The 15,254-nt window shown below is 41.3% G+C and overlaps 1 protein-coding gene across 1 annotated transcript in view; it reads left to right on the plus strand.

Annotated features, from left to right (window-relative positions):
* The window catches only part of COL22A1 (collagen type XXII alpha 1 chain), a 220,451-nt gene that overhangs the window by 81,967 nt on the left and 123,230 nt on the right, over positions 1–15,254 (plus strand). Inside the window, exons 12-13 of the mRNA XM_063408152.1 lie at positions 10,872–10,925; positions 12,197–12,250. Coding sequence (XP_063264222.1) covers positions 10,872–10,925; positions 12,197–12,250 — 108 coding nt within the window. The remainder of the gene's footprint in view (positions 1–10,871; positions 10,926–12,196; positions 12,251–15,254) is intronic.

Here is a 15,254-nt window from a genome sequence, read left to right on the forward strand (position 1 = left end):
CTATGGAAACATTGCCTCTTCAGGGTTGCGTTCTCATGTTCTTAGTGCTCAGGTCTTCTTATTTTATTGCAGAATAAAAGGTAATGTGAGTAAAACTGACCTGGTAATGCAAAGTGAAAGCACAGTCTGCAGGGCTTTTTTTATATTTTTGGGTTTTGGGTTTGCTTTTGGTTTGGAACTATTCTTTGGCTCAGAAACTATTCTTAGCAACTGAATGCTGGTTAAGAGCACTTAACCTCTCAGTCCAGCACTTAAACATCTGTATAATACCTCATCTACCTCTTAAGACTGTTACGCAGTTTACTGGAGTTATATCTGTGATTTCTTCTTAGAATCCTCATATTAAAAGGTGAGTTCTAGTAATGTCACTATGTGCCTTACTCAGTATGTTCTGAATCCTCCTCTGTGTGTGACCAATTTTGGTCTGCGTGCTGAGTATTTTTGTGTCCCCTTAAATGTAGTTAAATCACATTCTGCAGAACTAAATAACCATGGTTTGATGGAGTTCTTTTTCTTAACCATAATTAGAGGGTTTTAGATAAATTCTGTGGGTTTCTGTGACCCAGAATAACAGCTGCAGATTGCAATAAACAACTCAAAGTCAGCTCACACAGTTATTGTGATTGTGACAGATCAATTCTCAGCAGTGTAAGAGTGCTAGTAACTTGGTTCCTTTTTTTTTCTCCCTTTTTTTTTTTCTTTTTTTTTTTTTTTTCCCATTGCATAAACTTAGAAAACATGTATTTCTTGTATTTCTTTCCAGCATTGTTCCCTGGCTGGCAGGTACATTGTTGGTATGCAATGACATCTACTGGCAGCCAGAAGTTTGCAAAGTCTCCAGCACTTGTTTCTTTAGAGGATTTCTCTGCCTCACTGGCAGTGAGGAAAGGAACTATGTGAGAGAGATTTGCCAGCTCCACATTTCTTCTGAAAATAAACTGGGGGGGTGGAGGCCAGAAAAAAACCACATTGTCTTGATTCTGTAATTGATAAATCTTATTGGAATGTAGGATGCTCCTGAGAGTGATGTTGTAGTGGATAGGTATGGATTATCTGCCTGTTAGGTGGGAAATAAAACAGCTTTCCCAGCAGTCTGGAGCACACCCTCTGAAGTGCAGCTTGTAGCCCAACAAATCACAGAGAGCTGAAGCATTGCACAAAGTTGCTATCACTGGTCCTTCAAAGGTATCCCAAGCATTCCCTGCCCTTCTCCCTGCTGATTATTCTCTCTAGTTAAGCAGATGGGTTGTCCCCTTTCCACAGATCAAAGCTGTTGCTGGTTCTTGGCTTTGTGATGGCTGAGAAGGTGCAGGTGCCTTGTTCATGGGTTCCCTGACGGGGCAGGTAAGGGCAGCACTGGATTTTATGCTGTTCTTAACTTACTCGAGTGCAACACCTTTAATTTCTTGTTCTGGGTCTCTCACCCTTTTTCTTAAGCACTACCTTGAGATTTTATGTCTCCCAAAGCCCACAAAGCCTTCTGTCTCTGGCATTGACAGGAAGTGTTTTGGGTCTCAGACCCTGCTGAGTAATAAATGTACTCAGTAGTGCTAAGTGCCAGATGAGGAAAATGTGAGGTTTTTTTCATGACAAATGTTTTCTGCTGAAGCAGTATGTGGACCCTTAGTGGTTATGTCAAGGATATCTGATTTGGTGTTGGGAGTAGGTTTGGGTCTCTGGAGACAGTTTTGGGTTTTTTTCTGTGCTTGTCACTGGCTCCAAAGAAGATCTTGACCAGACCTTTTCCCTTTCCCATACCTCAGTGTCCAAGTAAAATGGGAAGAAGGATCATGACCTTTGTCATAACCTCTGAGATGAAATAAACCTAGGGAGCAGCACCACTTCATAAAGAAATAGCATAAAACCATAGAATAGTTTGAGTTGGAAGGGACTTTAAAGACCATCTAGTTCCAACCCCTGTGTCTGGCTGGATCAGAGAGATTTATAGCTTTGGCAAAGACCTGACTGAGCAGCCTCAGGTGTGTTTGGCAATTAACAGCAGTGCATCACTGCAAGTTATAAGTAGGTGGTGATAAGACTTTAGGCAGATGTTCTCTTCAGTTTGGGTGTGACATTTAAAGAGAGGTGTGGAGAGATGTTGCTCATTGCAAAGAGCAATGAGAAGAAGGATCCATGATTTGGCAAATTAACCCAGCAGGGAGAGATTTAAAGGAAGGGATTCTTCGAGGAGGAGAGGAATCACGGGCTAGACGATGCAGTTAATCCTGAGGAAAAGCTTTGTACACATTTCAGGGAGGCACCAGAAGATTGACTAAGAGGTGAACGTGGAATATCAGTAGCAGAAGATGGTTAAAAGCTGATCAACACCAGAGTTTGGAGCACTCCGACACATTACTCCTCTGCCCTAATGAGCTCTGAAATTGTTGGAGCTACCAAAATTGTTGAGGTGTATTTAGAGATTTGAAGCTTCAGAAACTTCCCAGAAGCGAAGCAAATGGCATATAGATTATTCTTCCAAGAAAAAGTATCAACCAGTATGTATCATATCATCCACGAGACCAAAACCATTTTCTTTTTATAGATGTAATGACTTTAATTCATCAATGCCATGATACATGACTGGAATATTTTTCTGTTTCAATGAACAAATGCTATGTACCCTCTGGTACATAGCAAGCTTCTGTCTGGTCCTGAGTAATGTCAGGTGCTGGCAAGGAGCATCAACTTGTGCTTCAAGGTAAAGAAATTTCTGGAGCAGAGTTATGTTTTTCATATTTCAAGGTTTCTAAGAAATGTGTCTTTAACTGAAGACCCTCTTGCCCCAACAATTCAAACAAGAAAAATGAACTTTTGGGATCTATTGGTCCTACATCTGCAAACCCAACTCATTGTAGTCCAGTATATTCATCAGGTTATTCCTCTGTGCAGTGAGATTATAGTACTGATTGTTTCCAATTATATTTTACCTCCTATTCATTATGTTCAATCATAAATAGCTCTGCAAATTCTTGACTGTTTCTTAATTTGAACGTTTCAGCAATTGATTGAGCAACTCTAGCTGCTGAACAGGAATATTTCAAACAGCAGAGCTCCCTCTTGTACTCCCCTGTGCTCTGTGCTGCAGAGGTGCTTTCTTTAGTTACGTTCTCCACTTGGCTCAGCCTGGGTTGGAGATGAAGCAGGAGTTCAGGAGTTGTCAGGGGTGTCTGACCACCCCACTCTTAGCAATCACCTGCTTAAGGAGTGAAGGAGTGTTGTGGTGGGGAAGCAGACAATATGAAGCTGATGGACAAGATTCCAGGCTCCAGTGACAACTTTAAAGCCTTTAGGATGTTTCTGTGTTATTCTGAACTCTACACTGACCTGGATTACTGTAGAGCTGTGCCACATGAGTGAGCTCTGATGCATCTTTTCTCCTGCAGTACCAAGCTTATAGATGTATCAAATTAGCTACAACCCAGCTGTTGCTTTACCTATTTTTATGAAAATTTGGACTATCAGGTTTCTTGAGAGAAATATATCTGTTGGAATTTCTGAAAAATGGGGCATCTGCTCTTTCCAGAAGAACCATGATCATAAAGTGAATGGTCAGATGAACCTTTGTGGTCTCATAGGGTGGTCCATGACATTCATGATAAGATTCAAGGGTTTAGAAGGCTTTTGAAAATTAATATCTCTGGGAAAGTACCTTTTGGGAACAATTGAATTCTATGTAATGGATTAAATAAAATCTTGCATATGTTTGAAATACAAAAAACACCAATAGTTTTCATATAAACAGCTGTTTGCACTGGACTGGATTTCCTGATAGTCCTGAAGAACCTATGACTTCTACTGCCCCCTGTGTATCATATCCACATTACAATTCTGTTTATTAAATCAGACTATAATCTGACAGAGATTCAGAAGAGAAGATTTTCTTCATTTCTTTCTTCTTTACTGCAGCAAACTCCAAGTTGAGACGAATGACTTATTTTATCTTGAAGCAGAAGATTAGGCCAGCTTTGGTGTCAAATTTGCCAAGATATTAATAGGGCTTTAGCATCATTAAGCTAATAGAACCCTGCATCTGGGCACTGCAGAATGGCAGTCATTTGTGCTGCCTGTGTGGTCAGCAGCTTTTGAAAATGGAGCTAGGTGGACATATATCCACTGCAGCTCTGCCTCTCAGTTGATCTGCAGATCATCCCTGGCTTTTAATGAAACCTTGGTCTTTGCCCTGCCTCTCTAAGAAAAAACCCACCAAAAAACCCCACCTCAAAATTTACAGTATATTTCAATAAAATATTTATTGTGCCATTGGTTGGTTCTCTTGAATGGAGAAACCCTGAAAAGAAAGATATTGCATTCTTCCAGACCATGAGGTCTCCTGGAAGTGTTTTAAGACATTTGAACCTGAAGACCCCAGTCAATCTCTTGTGTTCTCCCACTTCATGTGACTCATCAAACACTGATAACAATTCAGGGTATAGCCACGGATCAGCAGTAGGACAGCTACCCATCACCTTCTCATTTATTCTTCATGAACATCAAGCTGCCAAGTTAGATGCAGGCCAAAGAGCCAGGAGAAATAATACAATTATGGTTAAGGCACTGACCTGGGTCACAGGAAATCTGGAGTGAGTTTCTATCTTTGCCCCAGACCTTTTGTCTGTCCTCTGCTTTGTTGTACCTCTGACTGATCACCCTCAGGAGGTGACAGCAATATTACAGTTGCTGTAACCCCCTTCTCATTTCACAGGGATGCTGTGAAGTTAATTAACAAAGGAGAGAGGGGGGTGTTAATGGTGAAGTGCCACCACTCCATAGTTCAATTTTACTTCTGTTTCCTTTTGATCTTGCCCAATTGTTCTGTTTCTTTTCAAATCTTGCTATTTTGCCTCCTACTTTGGCTCTAGATCCCCCAGTTTGTGCAGCTGCCAACATGCTGAGTGTGTGATTCATGGGGTTCAGCTTGGCAGATTTTTTGCAGGTCTCCCAATGACACCTTCATTGACATTTTGTGACAGGGTTAGAAATTTTAATTTCATACCAGGATTAGAAAAATGGCCCTTTTGTGTGAGATGTAGACCAGTTTGGAAGATAAAATAAATAATATGTATGGAATTGACCTTAGAATGATGTGTCTTCAGTTCTCTGATCTGTATGCTAAAGGAAGAGACCAGTGATTTATTTGAATTTGACAGGGAAATGAGAATCTAACCATGTGTTTTGGAGTGACTTTCCACCCCCCACTTTTTTTTTTTTGTTTCATTTGCTCTATTTTCATTAACATAGGCTGCAACCCAGAGTTTCAAATAAAATATGTGATTATAGGCCACAGCTGTTCTCAAGTTAGAAGAAATATTTGTAAACTTGGCAGCTGCTTGAGGAGTTGCAAATGGAGGAAAGAAAAACATTTAAATTTAAGCAGATTGCTTAAAAACATCACTGAGGAGTTTTTTCCTTTATGTGCTTCTGATGTCTCTCTAGGATCAGGTAATACTGAATTGTCCTATCTCTACATCTCTCCTTATACCTGCAGATTCCTTCCTTCTCTGTTTTAGGTCTCTTCAGAAAAAAAATTGTTAGGAGGTTGAATATGACAAAATCTGGGCACTTGTTTTTCCCACTCTGTTGAAATATATCATCTAACAATTAAGGTTATTTTTTCTGTAATTTCATCATTTTCTCCACTCAGACATAGCAGGATATGCATAGAATGTTGTACTAGTTTTGACTGGGGTGGAGTTAATTTTCTTCCCACTGGCTGGTATGTTTTGTATTTGTGTTGATAATACAGAGATGTTTTTGTTATTGCTCAGCAGGGCCTACACAGAGGCAAGGCCTTTGCTGCTTTTCGTACGGCCATGCTGGAAAGGAAATTTGGGGATCAGGGGAGGTTGGGAAGAGACACAGCCAGGACAGGTGACCCAAACTGACCAAAGGGATATTCCAGACCATGGGACATCATGCTCAGTATATAAAGTGAGGGGAGGAAGAAGGAGGAAAGGGGCACATTTGCAGTGATGTTGTTTTCTTCCCAAGTAACCATTGCCTGTGATGAGGCCCTGCTCTCCTGGAGATGGCAGAACAGAAGCAGGCAGTTTTCCCTTTGTTTTGATTCGCTTGTGTGCTTGGCTTTTACTTTCCCTATTAAACTGTCTTTATTTCCACCCATGAGTTTTCCAGCTTTTACTCTTCTCATTCTCTCTCTGATCCCACTGGTGAGGAATGAGTGAGCGGCTGTGTGGGCCTTGGCTGCTGGCTGGGGTTACACCATGGCAAATGTGGATACAATTTGATCACAGACCATAAACATATGGTATTCCATAAACTGTGGGGTAGTGGGCCTCACTGTAACCCAAGTGAGGTGAATTTTTGCACAACCTGCAACAAATTAAGGTATATGTGCATATGGTGAGTGTAGGGGGATCACTAACTTGGAGCTGGAATGGTCTGGTAAATCCACGGATGCTGGTGTACCAGGAAAACATCCTTCCTCAAATAGAGAAATGGAATAGTTCTGCTGATGTATACAAACTAACAAAGGAACTTCTCTGGGTGTGTCTGTCCTTAGCTAGATCATCTATGGGGGTTTTTTTGGCTGAAGCTAAGAGGAGTGTTTTTATTCTTCATCATCTCAATATTATGTCTGCAGCAGCTGAAATCTGCCTGTGCTTTGAGATTCCCCATGATGTGGCATCTCTTTTGGTCCTCTGAGTCTGGACAACCCATGTGCCCATGTGAGCCCTGCTCTGAGAGCCCCTGGAAGAACAGAAGTAGTGGTTGCTCCTTGCTTTCTATTCATTGTGTGGCTCTGAATGCTTCCATTTAAAAGCAAATACAAAGAAATTCAAAATTCTGTGCTTTTTACTGAATTCTGGTTAAACTTTTTGTTTTCAGTATGGCTCAGAAAACCTTCCTAATTTTCTTGCAGAATTGTTATCAGTTCTTTGAGGAATGAAGGATGGAGTTTTTAGAGTGACTTTTCTATTGCTGTATCCAAAGAGCTTGCAGTATTTCATTTTTTAAGAACTTCCTAAGCCCAGCTTATTTTTTAGTGCAAATGCCGTATTTATTACTGCAAAATACCTCACAGGTACCACTACCTGCACATTTAAGTTTTTCTCCACAAAACTATTGACCAAAAAAGCAAAACGTAACCCCATCTAAAGTGTAAAACTATTCCAGAAAATACAGGCTAAGCCTAAGGGAAGATGCCTTAGAAGCTATAGTCAGTTCCCCTCTTTATCAGAAGCCTCTTCTTCTTTTGCTGGTGCTTCTCATTTCCCAAGTCCTTGTTATATTCCTATTCTGGTCCTGATGCTTCTCCAGAAAAAGACAGCCTTTGAATTTCAGATATTCATAAAATAGATGGGTGACAATAGGACTGCATGGCATAAACAGCTACGTGTGGTTTACATGTCACCGCCTGATTCCCATTGTGCTGAAGCTGGGACTGCAGCCAATCTGTGGGAATACAGGTTTATTTCAATCCCTCTCAGTGGCACAACCAGGTTTGGCCTTTGTGCAAAGAGTGTGATGGACTTTTGTTCCCCAGGGCTCCATGCCGGCTGCCAGAGCCTACCTGTTCTCCAGTGTGTTTCATCCCAGAGCATTTGGAAACAGTGTCTGCCTTGTGCTCTCTGCCTCTGCAATTTCTTTTTCATATTTGCACAATGCTTGCAATTTTAAATGGTCAAGCAAATGGAACAGACTGCCGAGGGAAGTTAAGGAATCGTCATCCCTGGAAGAGTGGAAAAAAACATGCAAATATGGCCATGCTGGGTAAATGGCTGGACTCGACCTGGGAGAGCTTTTCTGCCCTTAATGATTCTACTGGAAGTCAGCAGAAGGGGCAGAAGTAGGAGCTCTTCCCACTCTGTAGCCTTCCCAGTGTTTGTTCCCCAGGGGACATTAAACCTGGAGTCTCCTGGACTCTGGAGTCTCTAGAGTCCAGGTTCTGTGCAATTTTCTCCTTGGAGAAAAACTGGAAAAGCTAGTGGATACTCTTCTGTCCTGCATGAATATTTTTATGAGCACTGTGCTTCAAACTTATTGACTGCTCATAGTATTAATTTGTTCAGGTTTGTCAAGCAGTTGCTATTTCATGGCAGGAAAAAGAAGGCACAAGAAGAAGCTAATTAACTGCACCTTACGCAAACTCCTTTTGCTTTGCATAGGAAAGACACAAATTGTTCTCCTACCTGTGTGACACACTTTGCCATGGAACAGCAGTTCCTTCAAGTTATATTGACCTCTCAGAGCAAATGATTTCCTCAAAATTCACGTTTGCTATTTGATGGGTTTTCTATGTCATTAGAGAGCCATTTGAATTTAGCAGAGCTGATTTTTACCACCAGCAGCATTGCAAATTCTGGAGTGCTTCGTGAAGGTTCAGTTAGCAAGAAATGTGATTATAAAGGTAAAGACTTTAATTTGCATAAACAGGACAGATATTTTTCAGGTACTATCTTTTGTTTACTTTTAAGTGCCAAATACCCTGATGAATAAATAAGCTGGATTTTGACGCTATTGTCAAAATAGAGGACCTTGCCCTAGGAATACATCTAAGTCTCCTAGACTAGACTTACAGAAAAAAAGTCACAAATAAGTTTGCATGTGGTAGAATTTGGCCTGAATTTACCTACATATTTAGGTAGTCCTTATGTATATGCAGACAATTTGGAAATACATACATCAACTTCTTAGCCAATTTAATGCTCTTGCAAAAGGATTTTTCTGTGCTAGTGAGTTTTTACAAAAGCAGATGGGGAGAAAGCTCCCAGTCTTTTGTCCACATGAAAGTAGCTAGAGGGAAATATAAACCCTCTAAAATTTGAATTTTTCCAAAATTTTCCATGCCAATTTCCATGCCATTTATTTAAATTAAAAAAAAAAAAATAAATCATGCCATTGGGAGTTTGGCATTGTAGTAAGTTGGCCATGCCAAACTTCAAGTTCTTATGCCTTAGAATATGGCAACAGGAGGGTTCCTTGAGGAAGTGCTGCTGTGCTTCAAATACTTTTTTTTTTAACAAGGGTAGGTATCTAATCTTTTCTTAGAAAACTGCTGGTTCTGGATGGTAATTACAAAAAGGAAGGGAAGTAGTGCACTGGAATGGAAAACTGAAAGTGAACCTGTTCAAATATGGGCAAATTACAGGTGACTGAGCACAGAATTGTTACAGTGAGGGTGAAAAGCTGGACTCAGTTCTCAAGAGATGACAACTGCACTGTCTCAAGTACACAGATATACCACAGAATGATATGACATTTGACATGATGTATTTTTTCCATTGGTGGTGTAGGGTGAAGAAGGCTTTCCTGGCTTTCCTGGACTGAAAGGGGACAAAGGAGAAAAAGTAAGTGCAAGTCTTTATTAGTTATACTCTGAAACATTTTAAGAGTTTATAAAGCTCTTTGCAAGTCCAATGAAAACCAACTCTCCTGTAAGTCTTCTTTTACCTCTGTATTATATTTTGTTTCATTAGATGTAAGCAAGGTGGTCAGAAAAGAAGATTGTGATGTTGTACTGTTTTTCATCAAAGTGCAGCCTAAAGTTTTTAAACCTATTGATGATGCTCAGCCACATTTAACAAATGTAGAGAGCTCAAGGGCATGAGCTTTGACTAAACTTTGTAAAACTCCAAAATATATAAATGCAACACAACAGGAACTCAGTGCTAATACACACCAAAACACCAGACTCTCTTCAATATGAGACATGGAAGGCCAAAGATTACTGTGCCTTTACTTGCACTGAACACAAATAACTTTTGGACTGTGGTGGCCTTTAGCTGCTTATTGTGTCATCATCTTAAAAACCCCCTCAAAATTAAATCCAGTACTGAGCTAATTCTGTTGACTAGTATTTACTTTGGACACATTTGTTGGAAATCCCTTAATCAAATCCTCATTTGCAGGAGGAATTGTAGGAATTTAGACTTTCCCCACCTCTTATAAAATAGCTAATGTTCCAGATCACAAGGCAAGATGCCCCTCCAAGTAACACACAACAAACCAGCCTTGTACAAGCACAGCCTACAGTGGCAGCTTGCAGTGCCCGTGTCTGTTTCTCACTTGACCCTTTTTTATAACACACCTAAGACAAAACTACTGCAGTGCCCAGAAGTGAAAACACTAAGCCAGTTCCCCTGTGTGTGTTGACTTGCCTGTTGTTTGTTCCACTCTCCATTTGTTCTTTAAATTGCCACCTGCAGGCAGCAAACTTGGCCTTTTCTCCACATTTGCTGCTGTTGCTGTTAGTTGGGGAGCCACCAATCTCAGCATATTTAGTTCCATTCATCCTGGTGCATGGGAAGATTTTAAATGGTAAAATTTTGAGTTTAAGTGGCATTTGGCTTTCTGTTTCTTTGTTTTCTACACCTTTGCATATTCACAGCTCTGGGACTCACTTCCCAGTGGCCAGGGTCATTCTTGAGGACTGCTTGAGTATATCAAAGCTTCTTTTCTATTTGCTTTTTAGGCTTACTAGTTAAGTATATTATAGCTTTGCCTAGAGGCTTCTGAGCTTTGGGATGAATGCTGTATAATCAAGGAGGAAAAAAGCATTAAAATTGCAATTTTTGAGACAATGGAATTGTGAAGAGAGAAGCTAAGAGAAGATGATATGATAATATTAAGATGACTCAGTTGTTATGTGTCTAATTAGCTCCAGAGCTTTTATATTAATTTATTCTTAAATGAGTGAAGTGGACGAGAGAGCCTAGTTCCTCATTAGCAGCTCATCAATCATCCCTAGTGTGTTAATGTCAGCAGCAGCTCCTCCAGAAACTGTAAATAATAAATGTTTGTGTTGAAATGTTTCTCCTCGTTTCTTACTCTTCTCTAGATGTGCTGCTCGTGTCTCTGCACTTGCAGCGGGTGTTAATGCCGTGCTGATGATAACTCTGTTGTTGTTACAGGGTTCCCTGGGCTCACCTGGCCCCCCTGGGAGAGATGGAGCAAAAGGAGAAGCCGTAAGCCTTTTTGTTCCTCCCGTGTAATCCTGCTTTCGGTGCGAGGCAGACAGTGGGAATCAATCTGCCTTGAGTGGAACACGTCTGCGGGATTTGTGTGGCCATTTTAGGAGCAGCAGAAACAAATGGCAGGAGGTTGATAGCCCTGAGACTCTCCCTCATGTTTGTAGCCCAGGCAGGTGTCCTATGGATTAACCAGGGCAGCTCTGTTATCAGTCTCCAAGGAGGGGCAGGGAGCAGCCTGTGGTTTGGGACCTGCTAGTCAATAGCTGCAGCTGCAGAGCCTGGCCACGTTTTATGGCTGGCAAGGAGTCCGTGGCTAGTAGAGACAGCAAATGTGCAAGGGACCATCTTATGTTTCCACAGCAGACATGGGCTGGAGAAATTGGAGTCTTGGTCACAGAAGAAAAAACTTCAACTCCTCTTGTGCAGTGATAAAAACTAAGAGAAAAGGAGGAGGGTTAGTTCAAGGAAGGATGCAGGGTACCAGATACTGCCTGTAGGAAAACTACAGCTGAAACACAAACCCTCAAATATGTTTTCCAGTGTCTCACAGAAGTGTGTTTTAGAGCCTTACATCCTTTCCCCTGCTTGATCACCATCCCTTAGAAATATCTTCAACCTGATGTTGAATCTTCACTGTGTCATTCACTGTCCCTTTGTGGCAGTCACTTGGTGGCAACTGAAGGAGCTTGGGGAAGGATTCTCTGGAAGGCAGGGATACACAAAAGGAGTGACACACAGTAAAAAAAGCTCTTTTCCTTACATCCTGTTTTTTCTTTGTTCCACTATTGTCCTACTTTGGAAAAACTGTGACAATTTTTCAATATTGCTTCCACAACTGATGCAACTTCCTCACATCACACATGGCATGGGACTAGACAGTGTCATATTTGTACTTGCAGAATTCCTTATAAGATATGTTTATACACTGCAAGGTGACAGTTCAAGAACAAATGCATCATGCTGACTCCAAGGAATCCATCCTTGCATGCTATAATCAATGCAAGTGTAATCAGTTCACAACTTAGGGAACTCATTTTTTACTTCTTGGTTGTGTTTTGTGAGCAGATGAAGAGCTGCTTCAGTTTTGATTTTCTTTCTTTCTCTTTCATTTTTGTGAGGAAGACACATTGTAAACTTTCAGATCTCTGTATAATGGCACTCAGGACTGTCAGTATTTCTAACTGCATGTACTGACTAGTTTGAGCTATCCTAGCCTTTATATATAAAAGATTTGTATTTACCAGCAATATTTCTGTTACTTGCAGGGTGAACCAGGACAGCCAGGAGCATTTGGACTGCCTGGGCCAGCAGGTCCAAAGGTAAGCTTTCCATTTCTTCTTTATATGGGCAGGCATATTTTTTCATGGACTTTTTTATGTTTACATGGCTTGAATTATTCCTTGTTGATGACATTTGATATTCTCACTGGTGAATAAAGAAACTCAAAAGTGCTCATTTTCATCAGGGGTCTGCTAAGTTATCAGCAATTATGCAAAGTATGTAAAAAGAAGAAATAACTTTTGCTCAATCAACAGCATAGCTGGAGAAGGTAAAGAAATCATGTTTTGGGGCACATAAGCCTTGTGTCATGGCTTCAGTAGCTTTCCCAACTCTCATTAAGATGCAGATGAGAATTATTATCCCTACTCTATGACTTGAATAAAAGATCATGTAGAGATCCTATCCTCAGTGTTTCTGCCTATTTTGGGAGCTTCAGTTTTGCACCAGTGAACAGTGCCTGTGTGATACAGAACTTGAGCCAGTGCTTATATCTCTGGGTTTGCTTCAAACAAGGTGCTTCTGAATGCAGATCTGGTGAGACCTAGCTGAGCATCAGAAATGCTTCCCAAGTATCACCTCTCCTTGCCTTGCTCCCTGGTTATTGAGGGGATAAATACCCCTCAGGTGTTTTTGTCCTTGCTATAAACACAAAAAGTAGATGGTGCATTGTGATAAATGTGTTTTTAGGGGTATCACACACAGCAAGTTCAGCTCATCCTGTGAAAGGTGCTGCAAGGACAACAGTTTGATTGCCTGAATTAATTTCATTCAGTTCAGTTCCTGCACAAGCCAAGGCCTTTGAATATCTCATCTTTCTGGAAGAGCCATTTCTGGAAGAGATTAGAGTCACCTAAATCTTGCACTGAGTTTGCTGATCTCATTATCCTCAAAAAGGAGTTAAGTACCTCAGCACCTTTCCAGGTGTAGCATTGACTGTCCCCTGGCTCTGTCTGAGAGGACCTGATGAAGCAGGTCATACACAGGTCCCCTGTGTTCCTCAGCTATGCAGAGCTGTCTCCAAAGTGTCCCTGTGTTTTTGCATAGAGGGAAATTCACCCTTTCCCAAAGCCCCATCAGGAGGGTATCAGAACTCACGAGGAATTTGTAGATTAGCAGAGATACTTGGCAGCCATCCCAGGGTTCTCTGTGGAAACCATACTGGCTTTAGCAGGGGATAAATGACACATGCAAAGCAGGGCTGGGCTGAGCTGAGTGGAGGCACTCTGAATATTTTGCCCTTCAGTGGGATTTGGATCTTGGATGAAAGGAACTGAATTTATCACTCACAAATGTTGTTTAGCTGCATCTGTCCTATCAAGAAAATAAATACATATTTTCTCTCTGTCCTGCACGTCTCATGTAGTGGAATTACAAACCAAAGGCTATATGATGCTCTTTATGGCATGAACCTCCTCACACTTGCTTTGCAAAGCTTTTACAAACCGAGTTAAACTGAGGCACCTACATCTTCCTCAAGGTGGACTTGATCCTGCTCCATATTTCCCACCAGGTTCTTCAGGAACATGCAGTTCAGCCAATTAATGAGACAATGCTGAACAGAAAAAGATCAGATCTATAGGCTGGGCAGGACAGGTGCTGGTGGGGCTGAACTTAAAGACATCTGACTGGACAGTGCCAGGTGCTCCCAGGGACGACATGAGCTTGGCCAACCCCAGCCTCTCACAGTGGCTAAATATCAAATTATTGTGTGTTTTCACAGTGACTTTCATTTACCTTAATGGATGCATTAGCTGTGTCCAGTGTCCTTGAGCTGGATTCTGGCCTGAGCTATTTTAAGAAATAACCCTGACTTGCTGACAAAGCTATAAAATCTAAAATAAGAATCTACACTCCTTTACTCCGTGGTGTGAAGCCTGAGCACCTCATCAAAGTGGAACAAGGTGTATAAGGATGGGTGGAGTTGGCAGTTAGAGAGGTCATGTCTCCAATTACTGGTATAATGATTATTTAGGGGTTTTTTATGCCAGATCACTTATTTTTGTCATCAGCATCAATACAGCAGCTCTGGGCTCTACCTCAGGCTCCATGGAGAGCAACCTTGCAGTTTCTCTGGTTGGTTGGGTTGTGATCCTTCCTGTCTCAAATCTTCATTAGCATTGAGCCAGGCAAGCCCAGGGTGTTCTCAGCAATGATACCTGTGCCCCAGGAAATTCAGCCCCTTGTTTATCTACTAAGCCAAGGAGCCTTTTGCTTCAGTGGGAATTACAAGCAGTTTCTTTTAAGAAGGTATCTTGTACTTTTTACAGACCTCATGAACAGTGTGAAGCTTGTAGCACAGATAAGAGTCCTCCAGACTTCTGGTAATGGAATTTCAGTCCAAAGAGTTATGGAAATGACTGCTGAGCCCTTTAGGGTTCATGTATAGGTTCCAGGAATGAAATGGCCTTGGTGTATCATCCCTGATTTTACTGCTTTTGCTTCTCAGTGATGTCTCCAGGGGAGATTGTTCCTAGCTCAGTGTCTTCAGCATAAAACTGTAGGGTTTGGAGTGGGTTTTTTCTTTTTCATCAAACTTGGAGGGTAAACTTTGCTCCCCAAGAAGGATGTGTGATCTTGCTGGCTACAAGCTGGGCACAAAGAGGAGGTATCAAAGCCAGCCTTGTGCTGAGGTGTTAGAGATGTCATGATAGTCTGAGATGGCAAGAAATGTTCACTGGACAGTGGGGAAAACTCTCAAATAATTGTATAGGACCTGGCAGGTTAATTAAAATGGAATAAGTGAGTCCAGAGAAAAAGGGGCTATATCTCAGAATGTTCATTGTACGATGTTATAGCAGAGAAATAGAGTTTGGATTTTTGAGTTCAGACCCTTTAGCCTGCAATATCCTGCAGCAAACATTCCACCTTTTTCCTTCATTCCCTCCCCCCCTGTATGTCTAATAAAAGGATAAAGAGGTTTTATGTGGTTGTCATTGCTGTGGCACAGACACAGCTATAGCATTCCCATCTGAACTGACAGTTATCTGCACTTAATAGAAAAAGCAGAGGGAGAGGAGGAAAAAAAAAATCAATCCTTTGAAA

The sequence above is a fragment of the Prinia subflava genome, chromosome 1, assembly GCF_021018805.1.
Source record: "Prinia subflava isolate CZ2003 ecotype Zambia chromosome 1, Cam_Psub_1.2, whole genome shotgun sequence".
In the NCBI taxonomy this organism is placed as follows: domain Eukaryota; kingdom Metazoa; phylum Chordata; class Aves; order Passeriformes; family Cisticolidae; genus Prinia; species Prinia subflava.